We start from the raw sequence: 14,700 nt of genomic DNA, 5'->3' as shown, positions 1-14,700 counted from the left end.
GAAGAATTGATGCTTTTGAACTGTGGTGTTGGAGAAGACTCTTGAAGAGTCCCTTGGACTGCAAGGAGAGCCAACCACTCCATCCTAAAGGAGATCAGTCCTGGGTGTTCATTGGAAGGACTGATGCTGAAGCTGAAACTCCAGTACTTTGGCCACCTCATGCGAAGAGTTGACTCATTGGAAAAGACTCTGATGCTGGGAGGGATTGGGGGCAGGAGGAGAAGGGGATGACAGAGGATGAGATGGCTGGATGGCATCACTGACTCGATGGACATGAGTCTGAGTGAACTCCGGGAGTTGGTGATGGACAGGAAGGCCTGGCGTGCTGTGATTCATGGGGTCGCAAAGAGTCGGACACGACTGAGCAACTGAACTGAACTGAACTGAAAGTGGAGTGAAAAGGTTTTAATATTAAGAAGTCAGATAACCTAAGGGATTGGAGCATGGGATAGAGATGGGAGAGAGACAAGAAAACCAAAATGGGCAGGATTTTGAGGCAGAGATAAAGGCTGTCAATGAAGAAAAGTCAGTATGGAGTGGAGTGACTGGGGGGTAGGTATGCAGGTGCTTTCTGTGAAAAGGATCAAGGCAAATGTTGCTTTAACAGTTCCCAAACCATTAAAACTACCTGGGGAACTTCTTTGTAAAATAACTTGTTTGCTTTAGAATAGTTTTAGATACACAGAAGAATTGCAGAGATAGTACAGAGTTCCTGTGTACCTCACCCCAGTGTCCTCTGTGATCAGTGTCCTCTGTATACATTTATATAATTGATACATTCTTATTAACGACAATCCATCCTGTATTCTGGTCTCTATAGTTTTTAACCTAATTTCATTTCTTTGTTCCAGGATCCTGTTCATGATACCCGATTACATTTAGTCATCATGTCTCCTTAAGTGCTCATGGCTGTGATAGTTTCTCAGATTGTCGTTGTTTTTGATGACCTTGAGAGTTTTATAGAGTACTGGTCAGGTGTTTTTGTAAGATGTCCCACTATTGAAATTCACCTTTTATTTTTCCTATGAAAAGCGTGGGGTTATGCATTTTGAGAAGGAAGATTACAGAGGTAAAATGCCCTTTTAACCACATGTTATCAAAAAGGTACATACTGTCAACATGATTTATTACTACTGATGCTAACTTTGATCACCTTGCTGAGTTAGAATTTGTAGGGTTTTTCAACTTATCCTTTCTCCCCTTTCCATGTTGTGTTCTGTGGAAGGAAGTTACTGTGTGGCCCACACTTAACAGAGTAGGGCGTTTTGTCCTACCACCTTGAGAGCAGAAAATCCCCATGAACTACCTGGAATTCTTCATGGAAAATTTGTTCTCTCTTGTTCTTTGTCTTAATCATTTATTTGTGTCAGTATGGACACAGATATTTATACCTTGGATTATAACCCAGTACTGTTTTACTTACTCTGTTGCTCAGATTATCGTGAGTTTGCCAACGGGGACCTCCTTCAGTTGATATCTATATCCCTTTGACATATTCCCATTGTTAACTTTATATGTTTACATATTTTTTGAGCACGTCCTTACTCTGGCAGTATGAGAGTCTCCAGACTTTGTTTGTGTCCTGCCTCAGTCGTAGGATCAGCCATTTCTCTAAGGAGCCCAGAATCTTTTCATTGGAGAAAAGTAACAATAACCAAGATCTTAGGTGTGCTCCTTGTTAGTGAGGTGGTGTTGCTTCTGGGCTCACTTAGCTGACAGGAAGGAATATATGTATGTCTACTAATTCTGTATATGTATATCTGTGAATACTTTTGTGTGTAACTGTAGCCATTGGGTTGGCCAAAAAAGATCCTTCAGGTTTTTCTGTACCGTCTTTCATCAGACTAGACATGAATTCATATTGATATCTCAGGCAGTAATCCTCTGCCGCATTCCAGCCTTCTTCTGACCTGCTTGTCTGGAGCGTCCTGCTCCTGTGGGGAGACGACCATCTCCTACCATCCAGTGTCCGTTTTCTCAAATGTTTGTTTCCAGAGGACATGTGTAGTGATTTCAGAATTGTTAACGTGTACTTCCAGGGAGATTTTTTTATTGAAATAAAATTCTTATAATATAATTGTACAATTCAGTGGTTTTAAGTATATTATATTTATATATAATATACTATATAATATATTTATAATATGCATTATATATATAATATATATTTATATTATAAATTTAAGTATATAAATATATTTATATACTTTACAACAGTCACCACTAATTCCAGAACATTTTCATCATCCAGAAAGAAACCCTGTACCCGTCGAGCACCCAGTCCGTTTTCCCTCTTCCTCTGGCAGTACAAAGGAGCTTTTCAAAAAGCGGTGTTTGTCTTGCCTCCCCAGGTATCGTTTCAGTGGATCTAAAGATGAAGTTAGAGTCTGTATCTTTAAAAAAATATTCTGCTTTGCTTCTGATAAGCAAGTTTGAACAGGTGGCATGAGCCTAAAAGAACAGCATATTTTGAGTAAATTGAAATGTCATAAAAGTAGTAATGTCAATCAAGGAGCACCTCATCAAACCTAAAAATACTGCCAGCACAGTTTGATCATCTTTAAATTAATATCAGCCTAGGGTTGAAATGAGGGAAAGCATTATTTTAAACTGTCACTTTGTTGCATCTGTGTTTATGTTTCAGTTGTTTTAATCTGTATAGTCTGTATTTTTCCATTACTGTGTCTTGGTGTCAGTAACTTTGTTCTGCTTGTTTTCTCTTGGGGGTATTGTTTTGCTTTGTTTTTGACATTTTTTAAACTTCTACTTACCTTAGTCCAATCGTAGGAAAATTCTCTCTTCCTGTCCCCACTACCTTGGTAAAAATGGATTCTTAAAAAAGTACTCATTGCCAAGTAACTCTGGAGCTATGCTAAAGCCAAGTATATCTGATAACTTAGTTGGGAAGACTAGCTAGCACACTTTGAGTTAGATCTCTTCTGGTTTTTTAGATGGAAGCTAAAGACAAAAGCATAGTGGTTTGTGATTTCCCAATGAAGAATTTTTAAGTCAGACTTACAGTTGAAAGAGTGACTAAAGGCAACAGAATAAAATGGTGTTTAAAGCACTGGTTCTGAGGGTCCAGTACTCACTAAAGCTGCAAGACTAGGAAGTGTCTCAAAGAGACTTTTCTTTAATTCTTAAAGGGACGCTTCTGTCGATTTTTACCATAGCATACAGCTTCACAGGTTCTGTTATCTATTTCTGTTCTCCAAAATTCTCCATCTGTACTGCCAACCAAAGGTGTTTTTTCTCTCATTCTTACCTTGCCTATAGCCCACCAGCGTCTTCTCTCTCTCCTTTGTCTTTTAACTTGCCCTCCTTTTGACATGCTGGATAGTTTTTTCCCCCACAGACATGGTGCCAAAGTTTATTTGGAGTAGCTTTTTAGAGTATCTTCTCAACAAAGTTTGGACTCTTCCTGTTGGCAATTTTATACTCTCTGCTAAAAAGATAAACTTCTCCCCAAATAGTTAGCTTTAAGCTTTAGTATAACAGGCAGTTCATAAATAAAAAAGAGAAACTTAAAAATGTTTATTGAAGAGCCAGGGTAGTTATTCTGTCTGACCTGCAGGCAAGACTTAGCATCATTGCAGTTACCTTGTTTCAAAAAGGATGTTTATCTGTGTGTACCATTGTTCTTGAGTTAGTTGTATTTGCTTCTGCTGTTCTTGTTACACCTGTTTGGTTAAACTTTGTGAGTAATGATATACGTTTATATCAACAATAATATTTGGCAGATTTCCAATAAACTGGACTTCTGTGGGGCATGCATGCATTGTGTCCCCCAAGCATCAAGTGTGCATTGTGTCTCAGAATTCATCTCAATTCATCAATTCATCTCAGAAATGAATTGATAAGACTCCATTTGCTAAAGCAAATGTGTGTATAATCCAAGAGAATTTGTGGAATGATTTTTCCTACTAAAAAGAATTTGATAAGGTAGATAGACATGAAATCTTTTCCACCACCTTACACAGGTCAAGAGATGTGACATATGTAACTTTCTTCCAGTTGTGATTTTACACCTGCCCTCTCAAAAGCAGTTTCTAGAGATCTCAATGAAGGAGGCTTTGAAAAATCAGTTTAGAAAATACTGCTTAGGGAACTTCCCTGGTGGTCCAGTGGCTAAGACTCTGAGCTCTCAGTGCAGGGGGCCCAGGTTCGATCCCTGGTCAGGGAGCTAGATCCCACATGCTACAACTAAGACCTGGAGCAGCCAAATAAATAAATAAAATTAAAAAAAAAAAAAAAATACTGCTTAAAGTTACATTTAAATGTAAAGCACAAGCTGGAATCAAGATTGCTGGGAGAAATATCAGTGTCTTCAGCTATGCAGATGACCCCACCCTTATGGCAGAAAGTGAAGAGAAACTGAAGAGCCTTTTGATGAAAGTGGAGAGTGAAAGAGCTGGCTTAAAACTCAAAATCCAAAAATCTAAGATCGTGGCATCTGGTCCCATCACTTCATGGCAAATAGATGGGGAAACAATGGAATCAGTGACAGACTTTATCTTTTGGGGCTCTAAAATCACTGCAGATGGTGACTGCAGCCATGAAATTAAAAGATGCTTGCTCCTTGGAAGAAAAGTTATGACCAGCCTAGACAGCATATTAAAAAGCAGAGACATTACTTTGCTAACAAAGGTCCGTCTAGTCAAAGCTACGGTTTTTCCAGTAGTCATGTGTGGATGTTAAGAGTTGGACCATAAAGAAAGCTGAGCACCGAAGAATTGATGCTTTTGAACTGTGTTGTTGGAGAAGACTCTAGAGAATCCCCTGGGCTGCAAGTAAATCCAACCAGTTAATTTTAAAGGAAATCAGTCCTGAATATTCATTGGAAGGACTGATGCTGAAGCTTCACTACTTTGGTCACCTGATGCGAAGAACTGACTCATTGGAAAAGACCCGGATGCTGGGAAGACTGAAGTCAAGAGGAGAAGGGGACAACAGAGGATGAGATGGTTGGATGGCATCATCAGCTCGATGGACATGAATTTGAGCAAGCTCTGGGAGATGGTGATGGACAGGGAGGCCTGGTGTGCTGCAGTCCATGGGGTCCCAAAGAGTTGGACATGACTGAGCTGCTGAACTAAGCTGAAAGAATTGGATAGAACTTAAATCATTTTCTACTTGTAATCTAAAAGAAAGAAATGTTAACTGTGGTTTATAGGCTTCTGTTGAGACTATTTCAAACTTAAAAATACAAAAAAGCAATAACTAAAACAATTTTTCTGTCTAGAGGAAAAAATCGACTTCCAGGGAAGCCAGTATTAAATGTTATAATTAATAAGCAGTGACAAGAAACTAATGGTTGCTCTAAAATCTTCCTGTAAAAAATAGAAACAGATAAATGTAGGAGAAGAAAGCTGTGGAGTGTTTATGGTGTAACTAACAGCCTGTAGAGGAACAAACTAAATATGATACCAGTGCTTGAATGCTCTTCAGAATCCATTTCATTGTAAGTTAAAATATTCTTCCAAAGAGTTATCGTTCTGTGAAAAAACGAAATGATAGTAAAATGATTTGTTTTGTTTTTAAAGAGACTATCAGGCTGCCTAATGTGGTTATTTTTAAATTAGATAGTAATCCACACACCCACATATATACACATTGTGTTTAGTATGGTAGGGAAATCCCCTATTTTTAATTTTTCTAAGTGAATTATTTTCTGAGATCTTTTATATGATTAAAAATAATCCATCATTTAATTTGTTTTTCAAACTTCCCTTATGATAAGAACCAGTGGGATATTTATTGAAATGACAAATTCCTGAGTCTATTTCAGACATACTAAATGTATAGCACTTATCATCAAGGACTTCTGGGGCCACTGTTGTTTATTTGCTTGATAAATTTAAGTTGTTAATGGATTCAATTTTTTTGACTAGTAATCAAATGATGTAATGTACTAAGTACAGAGTCTGTGACTATTTAGAGAGCTGTGAAATTTCTAAGTGTGTTTTTGAGAGTAGCATGCATGTAGGAAGGGGGAACAGTGGAAGGTGACACTGAATATATAGATGGTTCAAGACAGTGATATTAACCAACCAGAAATATTCACCCATCCATTACTCACCACTGTGTAGGAAATTTAATAAATTTTTGGTATAATTTTGACTCAGCTTAAAAAAAACAACCTTTGTTCTTAAAGTGCTTACAGTAAAAGAATAAATGGCATATATGCAGCTTCTTCATCCAAAGGATGTTTAGTTTATACTCAAGTTTTTGATGTATCTATATTTACTATCTTGGTACTTCTGAATAGCAACTGGAATAGTTTATTAGAAACAAAGTTAATCAGATAGCAATACTATTAAAGATAATTTTTTTTAGTATCCCTTGAATGATCACAAACAGGAACATCATTAAAAAAAAACTTAGAATGCTGAATCACTTTTAGAAAAAGATATGTTTTACTACTGTGACTGAGAAGAAAAACTCTTGAATATAATAGCATACATTTATGGATTGTCAGCCCCAGAATTAAGTTGCTGTCAGATGAATATGTGGTCTCCTTGGTCTATAAGAATCAAGAATGTATTTATTGTAAAGGAAGAAGCACCTTTGAAAAGGTAGAATCAAAACTTTTGCCTGTTTCTTTTAGCTGTTAGAGAGCAAAGGAAGTCTGTCATAGAGCTTGCAGACAGCTGGCCCTTAACAGGTATTGCTGTCTCTCTGCAGTCTTAGGGCAAGGAGGTTGAACAATAAGCAGTGTTGTAATAGTCACCAAAACTATCATACAAAGGATGGAAGTAAAGAATAACTCTTCTTAGCTTTGGGAAGATACCACCAACTATTTTCACTTGTAAAGCGCTGTACTAGTTCGCCTTTCCATCTAACCCTTGGCTGTATATATAAGAGTTCTGGTTCCCCTACATCTTCACCAATACTTGGTCTTCCTTACTGTTTAATATTAGCCGTTCTCATGGATATATAATGGTATTTCATTATTATGTTCCTGATGACCAATGAGGTTGGACATCTTTTTCTGTATATTCATTGGACTGTTTAAATCTTTTGTTCTTTTAAGGTTGGATTATCCTAATTGATCTGTTATTTATTTATATATTCTGGATATAAGTATTTTATAACGACATAGTTTGCAGGTATTTTCTCCCTGCATGTCTTGCTCTTCATTTGCTTAACAGTGTCATTTAAAGTGCAAGAGTATCCTCTGTGAAGTCCCACTTAATCCATATATTTTCTTTTGTAATAAATTTCTGCTTTTCATAGCCTATTTAAGAAATATTGGCTAACCCAAGGTCACTAAAATATCCTCCTGTGTTTTCTGCTAGATGTTACAGATGAATGGATGCTTTTTCTGCATCTGTTGAAATGGTTATTTCTCTTAGGCTGTTAATACAGTGAATTACCTAGATCGATTGCCAAACATTAAGGTGACCTCAAATTCCTTGTGTAAATCCCACGAAGTCATGATGTATTATCTTTTTTTATATAGTTGGATTTTTTTTTTTTAACTAATTTACCAATTTTTACAAGTTTACTAAAATTTGGTTGACAGTTTTGTTATATGATTATAAAGTATATTGCTCTGGAATTTTCTTGTAAAAGACTGATTTTGCTATCAGAGTACTGATGGACTCGTAAAATATATTCTCTTTCCTTTCCAGGAGAGTTTTGTAGGATTTTGTAGAGTTTACCATTGATGCTAGGAGTTTTTTTTTCTAAATATGAAATTGAGTCATTTAAAAAGTATTGACCTATTGAGATTGTCTTATTCATTGAGCTTTGGTAGTGTGTGCCTTTCAAGGAATTTGTCTATTTCATTTAATTTGAATTTATTAGTATTAAGTTTGTGATGTTCCCCTATTGTCCTTTACTTATTGATATTTTTAGTATCTGTAGTAATGCTCCCCTTTTCATTGATTATTTTGATTATATAGGTTTTCTCTCTTTTATTTCAAATCATTTCAGTTGCTCAGTTGTGTCCAACTCTTTGCGATCCAATGGACTACAGCACGCCAGGCTTCCCTGTCCACCAGCTCCCAGAGCTTACTCAAACTCATGTCCATCAAGTTGGTGATGCCATCCAACCATCTCATCCTCTATTGTCCCCTTCTCCTGCCTTCAATCTTTCCTAGCATCAGGATCTTTTGCAATGAGTCAGTTCTTCGCATCAGGTGGCCAGTATTGGAGTTTCAGCTTCAGCATCATTCCTTCCAATGAATGTTCAGGACTGACTTCCTTTAGGATGGACTGATTGGATCTCTTTGCTGTCCAGGGGACTCTCAAGAGTCTTTTCAAACACCACAGTTTCAAAAGCATCAATTCTTTGGCGCTCAGCTTTCTTTATAGTCCAACTGTCACATCTGTACATGACTACTGGAAAAACCATAGCTTTGACTAGATGGACTTTTGTTAGCAAAGTAATGTCTCTGCTTTTTAATGTGCTGTCTAGGTTGGTCATAATTTTTCTTCCAAGGAGCAAGCATCTTTTACTTTCATGACTGCAGTCACCATCTGCAGTGATTTTGGAGCACAAAAAGATCATCTGTCACTGAGTCCATTGTTTCCCCATCTATTTGCCACGAAGTGATTGGACCAGATGCCATGATCTTAGTTTTCTGAATGTTGGGTTTTAAGCCAGTTTTTTCACTCTCCTCTTTCACTTTCATCAAGAGGCTCTTTAGTTCTTCACTTTCTGCCATAAAAATGGTGTCATCTGCATATCTGAGGTTATGGATATTTCTCCCAGCAATCTTGATTGCAGCTTGTGCTTCATCCATTCCAGCATTTCTCATGATGTACTCTGCCTATAAGTTAAATAAATGGAGTGACAATATACAGCCTTGACATACGCGTTTCCCAATTTGGAACCAGTCTGTTGTTCCTTGTCCAGTTCTAAATGCCTCTTGACGTGCATACAGATTTCTCAGGAGACAGGTCAGGTGGTCTGGTATTCCCATCTCTAAGAATTTTCCACAGTTTGTTGTGATCCACACAGTCAAAGGCTTTGGTGTAGTCAATAAAGCAGAAGCAGATGTTTTTCTGGAACTCTCTTGCTTTTCGATGATCCAGCAGATTTTGGCAATTTGATCTCTAGTTCCTCTGCCTTTTCTAAATCCAGCTTGAACATCCGGAAGTTCGCAGTTCACGTATTGTTGAAGCCTGGCTTGGAGAATTTTGAGCTTTACTTTGCTAGTGTGTGAAATGAGTGCAGTTGTTCAGTAGTTTGAACATTCTTTGGCATTGCCTTTCTTTGGGATTGGAATGAAAACTGACCTTTTCCAGTCCTGTGGCCACTGCTGAGTTTTCCAAATTTGCTGGCATATTGAGTGCAGCACTTTAATAGCGTCACCTTTTAGGGTTTGAAATAGCTCAACGGGAATTCCATCACCTCCACTAGTTCTGTTCGCAGTGATGCTTCCTAAGGCCCACTTGACTTCACATTCCAGGATGTCAGGCTCTAGGTTGGTGATCACACCATCGTGATTATCTGGGTTGTGAAGATCTTTTTTGTATAGTTCTTCTGTGTGTTCTTGCCACCTCTTCTTAATATCTTCTGCTTCTGTTAGGTCCATACCATTTCTGTCCTTTTATTGCGCCCATCTTTGCATGAAATGTTCCCTTGGTATCTAATTTTCTTGCAGAAATTTTTCTATAAAATTTTCTTGAAGAATTTTCTATAAATGTCAATTAAATCCAGTCCACATTGATGGCATTTTTTCAGTCCTTTTCTATCTTTGCTGATATTCTGTCTTACTTAGTAGTGAGCCTCTAACTATAACTATCAATTTGGTTATTTCTTCTGTCAGTTTCATTGATTTTTATTTCTTGCACTTTGAAGGTCTGTTGCTATTTAGATATATGTTCCGTGAACTGGTCCTTTTATTGGTATGTAATATGTAATGTCCCTCTTTGCTTTGAGATCTGTTTTGTCTGATATTAATATAGTTACTCCAGCTTTCCTTTGAGTATGCTTGCATGGCATGTCTTTTTCCATTCTTTTACTTTTAATCTACTCATACCATTATATTTGAAGTGAATTTATTAGTAATACATAGTTTGATCATTGTTTCCCTCTTCTCTGACAATCTGTGTCTTTTAATTGGTGTTTTTCGTGTTTGCATTTTATATAATTATTGCTATGTTTCAATTAGGTCTATCATTTTATTACTGTTTTGTGTGTTCCTCTGTTTTTCATTCCTCAGTATTTCTGTTTCTGCCTTCTGTTGGGTTATTTGTACATCTTTAAAGATTCAAGTTTTACTTACCCAATGTGATTTTGATCACCTCTTTGTGCATCAATCATTCTAATGATTACATTATATATCTGAGGCCCAGAACCTAATTACATATCAAATACTTGACTGACTAATATTTTCAAAATCCAGTTGTCAGTTTTCTTGCTGCTGAGATTTTCCAAATGCAGTTATTGAATAATAATAGCTTTTTCCAACAGTCTATTAATATAATATTTTTGCCAAGTTTAATTTTAATTAAAAAAATATTCATGACATTTCTTCATTCACCAGTGACTTGTTTCACTTGATCTACAAAAGAGATACTGCTTTATCTTCATAGTCTCGCCTGGGTTAGTGCATATTGATACTATGCAGCTCAGTTTTGCTTTTGAGTCAGAATTTTTCTGTTTAGATATGACTTGTAACTCTTAACTCTGTAAGCTTTGCATAGAGCTGGCTTTGAGGACAGTGCTATGTTTAAATGACTCTGTTTATATAGTAACAGTAGAAACAGTTAAATGACCCCAAGGGAAACTTTACCTCTTTGGTATAGTGTCAATATTTTCCCTTTATTTCTTGAAGTTTGCTTCCTGCTCTATAAAATGAAAGATTTGAACTATTTAAACTCTGGAAGTTTAATGTGTTGCAGTATACTCTAATTTGGCTACATTCAGGTTAATTTAAACTAGTTTTGATAATTTACCAATTAACTCAGTTCAGTTAAGGATATTTTGGTTATGTTTCTATTGAAACCACAAATTTTAAAGTACCAGTTTGAAGAATATAGATTTATACTAATTTTCTATTCCGAATGTCTGGATTTCAGTAATTTGTATAGATCCTAGAATGTATCATACTTAGATCCAAACCCCCTTATAGGAAATTTACAGCATGAAGTGGTTAAAATTAGGGTTGTCAGTTGTTAGGCTAGTTGCTGTGGCCCAAGTTCTGCTCCCATTGGCCGACAGCCTCAGTGTAGCCGGAGGCTGTGCAGGAGAGCTTTCTGTGGTCAAGAACAGATAACGGTGCCAACAATACAGATGTACTATGTAGTGTGGGAGCAATTTTTAATTAATTTAACTTTCAACAACCCTATGTGGCTAACAGACAGCAACACAGGTCTAGCCTCATGGCTACCTGTTTTGTATTGTAAAACCCACATTTTGGAATTTTTTCTGGATCTCTCAAGCAACAGCTTCCAAGAGGCTCTTTGATCTATTAAATCAGTTTGTAGAGCAGGAGACAGAAGACTAAACAAGTTGGAAAGAAAACAATACATAAAGTGACAATTACAGTATGATAAGGATTAAATCAATGTATAGGCTATAGAGTGACTAAATACCTGGAGGTGTCTGGGAGTTCAGTGAATGAAAAGAAACCACTCTGGGGATTTTAAGTAGTGAGGACTTTATTGAAAATAGCATTAGATGTTGTAAAATTACTCATCATACCTAGAAATAATTAGAAATAATTTCCAGACCAATGCAGAACTACCAGAGAATCTGTTATGAGCTACAACTGCTGGAGCCATGCTGGGCAGGGTGACAGACACTTAACTTCCACTTCGACATGGCTGGTTACCCCAAAAACTAAGGTTAGATACTAGTCTAGAGAAGATGGAAAGTGATATAATAGTAGTTTTCTTCTTTTCAGTGGCAAGCTGAATGGACTTAAATAGGAGATCTGTGATTAAAAGCTTAGATCACTAAATGAAAGCTTACTTTAGGCTAAGATAACCTACCTAAGAAATGACCTTATAGAGACATCGAGGAAACCAAATTGCACTAATTGTGGTGCATAAACTTTAAGTAGGTTTTATTGCATACCTTTACAAATAACCCTTATATATCCATTCTTTACAGATCCAGGATGAGAAGACTGACAGAAGAAGAAGCTAGCTGAACAGCTATAAGATGCCCAAATCTGGGTTCACAAAACCAGTTCAGAGTGAAAATTCTGACAGTGACAGCAATATGGTAGAAAAACCATATGGAAGAAAGGTATATGATTATGCTAAAGATTTTGTCGACTCTTTGGAAATTGTGAAATAAAACCTCCTGATTTAGTACTTTTATATACTTTTTTAAAAACTTCTCTAGTTGTAGGTTTTATTTATTTAATTTTGGGCATACTTAGAAGCTTGCCAGATCTTAGTTGCCCTTCCAGGGGTTGAACCTGGCCCTCTGCAGTGAAGTAGTTAGATGTCCTAAACACTGAATTAAGGTGCCAGGGAATTCCCATGATTTAGTATTTTTAATATTAATAATTATCCATCAAATAAAAAGTAGTATGGAAGGCAAATCCTGGGGGTGAGATTGTTTTTCATTCCCTAAGGTAACAAAATTACTAAGATTGCACAGTTAACTTGAGAAATAATCATGGGGTGGGGGATCCAAGACTTCACAGTCATTTTTTATTTCTTCCCCCTGACTCCTGGTAGCAGAACACACAAATACAATAGCTATTCAGTTTTACATGTCTGTAACTTTGGATAAATCTTATGTAATTTTTCCAACTTCAGTGTAATAGAGGACAGTGGTACTTTCTAGAATTGTTGTAACAGTGAAATGACTAAACTGTTGTATCTAATACAATGCTTGTTACACAGTAACAAGTACTCAATAAATGTTAACTGTTTTTGTTCTTCGTTATTAGTCCTTGCCAGTGATTCTGCCCTTTTACAACTATCCTTCACCATTCCTATTTAATTTAGGCCCTCTAAACCTCTAAACCTTTATGATTATACAGTGGAAGTGAGAAATAGATTTAAGGGACTAGATCTGATAGAGTGCCTGATGAACTATGGATGGAGGTTCGTGACATTGTACAGGAGACAGGGATCAAGACCATCCCCATGGGAAAGAAATGCAAAAAAGCAAAATGCCTGTCTGGGGAGCCCTTACAAATAGCTGTGAAAAGAAGAGAAGTGAAAAGCCAAAGAGAAAAGGAAAGATAGAAGCATCTGAATGCAGAGTTCCAAAGAATAGCAAGAAGAGATAAGAAAACCTTCCTCAGCGATCAATGCAAAGAAATAGAGGAAAACAACAGAATGGGAAAGACTAGAGATCTCCTCAAGAAAATTAGAGATCAAGGGAACATTTCATGCAAAGATGGGCTCGATAAAGGACAGAAATGGTAGGGACCTAACCGAAGCAGAAGATATTAAGAAGAGATGGCAAGAATACACAGAAGGACTGTACAAAAAAGATCTTCACGACCCAGATAATCATGATGGTGTGATCACCAACCTAGAGCCAGACATCCTGGAATGTGAAGTCAAGTGGGCCTTAGAAAGCATCACTACGAACAAAGCTAGTGGAGGTGATGGAATTCCAGTTGAGCTATTTTAAATCCTGGAAGATGATGCTGTAAAAGTGCTGCACTCAGTATGCCAGCAAATTTGGAAAACTCAGCAGTGGCCACAGGACTGGAAAAGGTCAGTTTTCATTCCAATCCCAAAGAGGCAATGCCAAAGAATGCTCAAACTACCGCACAATTGCACTCATCTCACATGCTAGTAAAGTAATGCTCAAAATTCTCCAAGCCAGGCTTCAGCAATACATGAACCGTGAACTTCCAGATGTTCAAGCTGGTTTTAGAAAAGGCAGAGGAATCAGAGATCAAATTGCTGTAACATCCTCTGGATCATGGAAAAGGCAAGAGAGTTCCAGAAAAACATCTATTTCTGCTTTATTGACTATGCCAAAGCCTTTGACTGTGTGGATCACAATAAACTGTGGACAATTCTGAAAGAGATGGGAATACCAGCCCACCTGACCTGCCTCTTGAGAAGCCTGTATGCAGGTCAGGAAGCAACAGTTAGAACTGGACATGGAACGACAGACTGGTTCCAAATAGGAAAAGGAGTATGTCAAGGCTGCATATTGTCACCCTGCTTATTTAACTTCTATGAAGAGTACATCATGAGAAATGCTGGACTGGAAGAAACACAAGCTGGCATCAAGATTGCCGGGAGAAATATCAATAACCTCAGATATGCAGATGACACCACCCTTGTGGCAGAAAGTGAAGAGGAAGTCAAAAGCCTCTTGATGAAAGTGAAAGTGGAGAGTGAAAAAGTTGGCTTAAAGCTCAACATTCAGAAAACGAAGATCATGGCATCTGGTCCCATCACTTCATGGGAAATAGATGGGGAAACAGTGGAAATAGTGTCAAACTTTATTTTTCTGGGCTCCAAAATCACTGCAGATGGTGACTGCAGCCATGAAATTAAAAGACGCTTGCTCCTTGGAAGGAAAGTTATGACCAACCTAGATAGCATATTCAAAAGCAGAGACATTACTTTGCCAACAAAGGTCCATCTAGTAAAGGCTATGGTTTTTCCTGTGGTCATGTATGGATGTGAGAGTTGGACTGTGAAGAAAGCTGAGGGCTGAAGAATTGATGCTTTTGAACTGTGGTGTTGGAGAAGACTCTTGAGAGTCCCTTGGACTGCAGGGAGATCCAACCAGTCCATTCTAAAGGAGATCAG

At 37.3% G+C, this 14,700-nt stretch overlaps 1 protein-coding gene across 3 annotated transcripts in view; it reads left to right on the top strand.

Annotated features, from left to right (window-relative positions):
- Nucleotides 1–14,700, top strand: part of ANKRD12 (ankyrin repeat domain 12) — a 98,764-nt gene that overhangs the window by 21,970 nt on the left and 62,094 nt on the right. For 2 of the 3 annotated variants that reach the window (XM_010859087.1, XM_010859085.1), the window contains exon 1: nucleotides 9,611–12,208. In XM_010859087.1, the coding sequence (XP_010857389.1) occupies nucleotides 12,122–12,208 (87 nt within the window). In that variant the 5' untranslated portion in view covers nucleotides 9,611–12,121. Of the gene's footprint in view, nucleotides 1–9,610; nucleotides 12,209–14,700 lie in introns of those variants that run through there. The other variant, XM_010859086.1, reaches the window with a different exon arrangement.

Source organism: Bison bison, unplaced genomic scaffold (assembly GCF_000754665.1).
Source record: "Bison bison bison isolate TAMUID 2011002044 unplaced genomic scaffold, Bison_UMD1.0 scf7180017864453, whole genome shotgun sequence".
NCBI lineage: Eukaryota > Metazoa > Chordata > Mammalia > Artiodactyla > Bovidae > Bison > Bison bison.
This window is presented reverse-complemented; position numbering and strand designations above follow the sequence as displayed.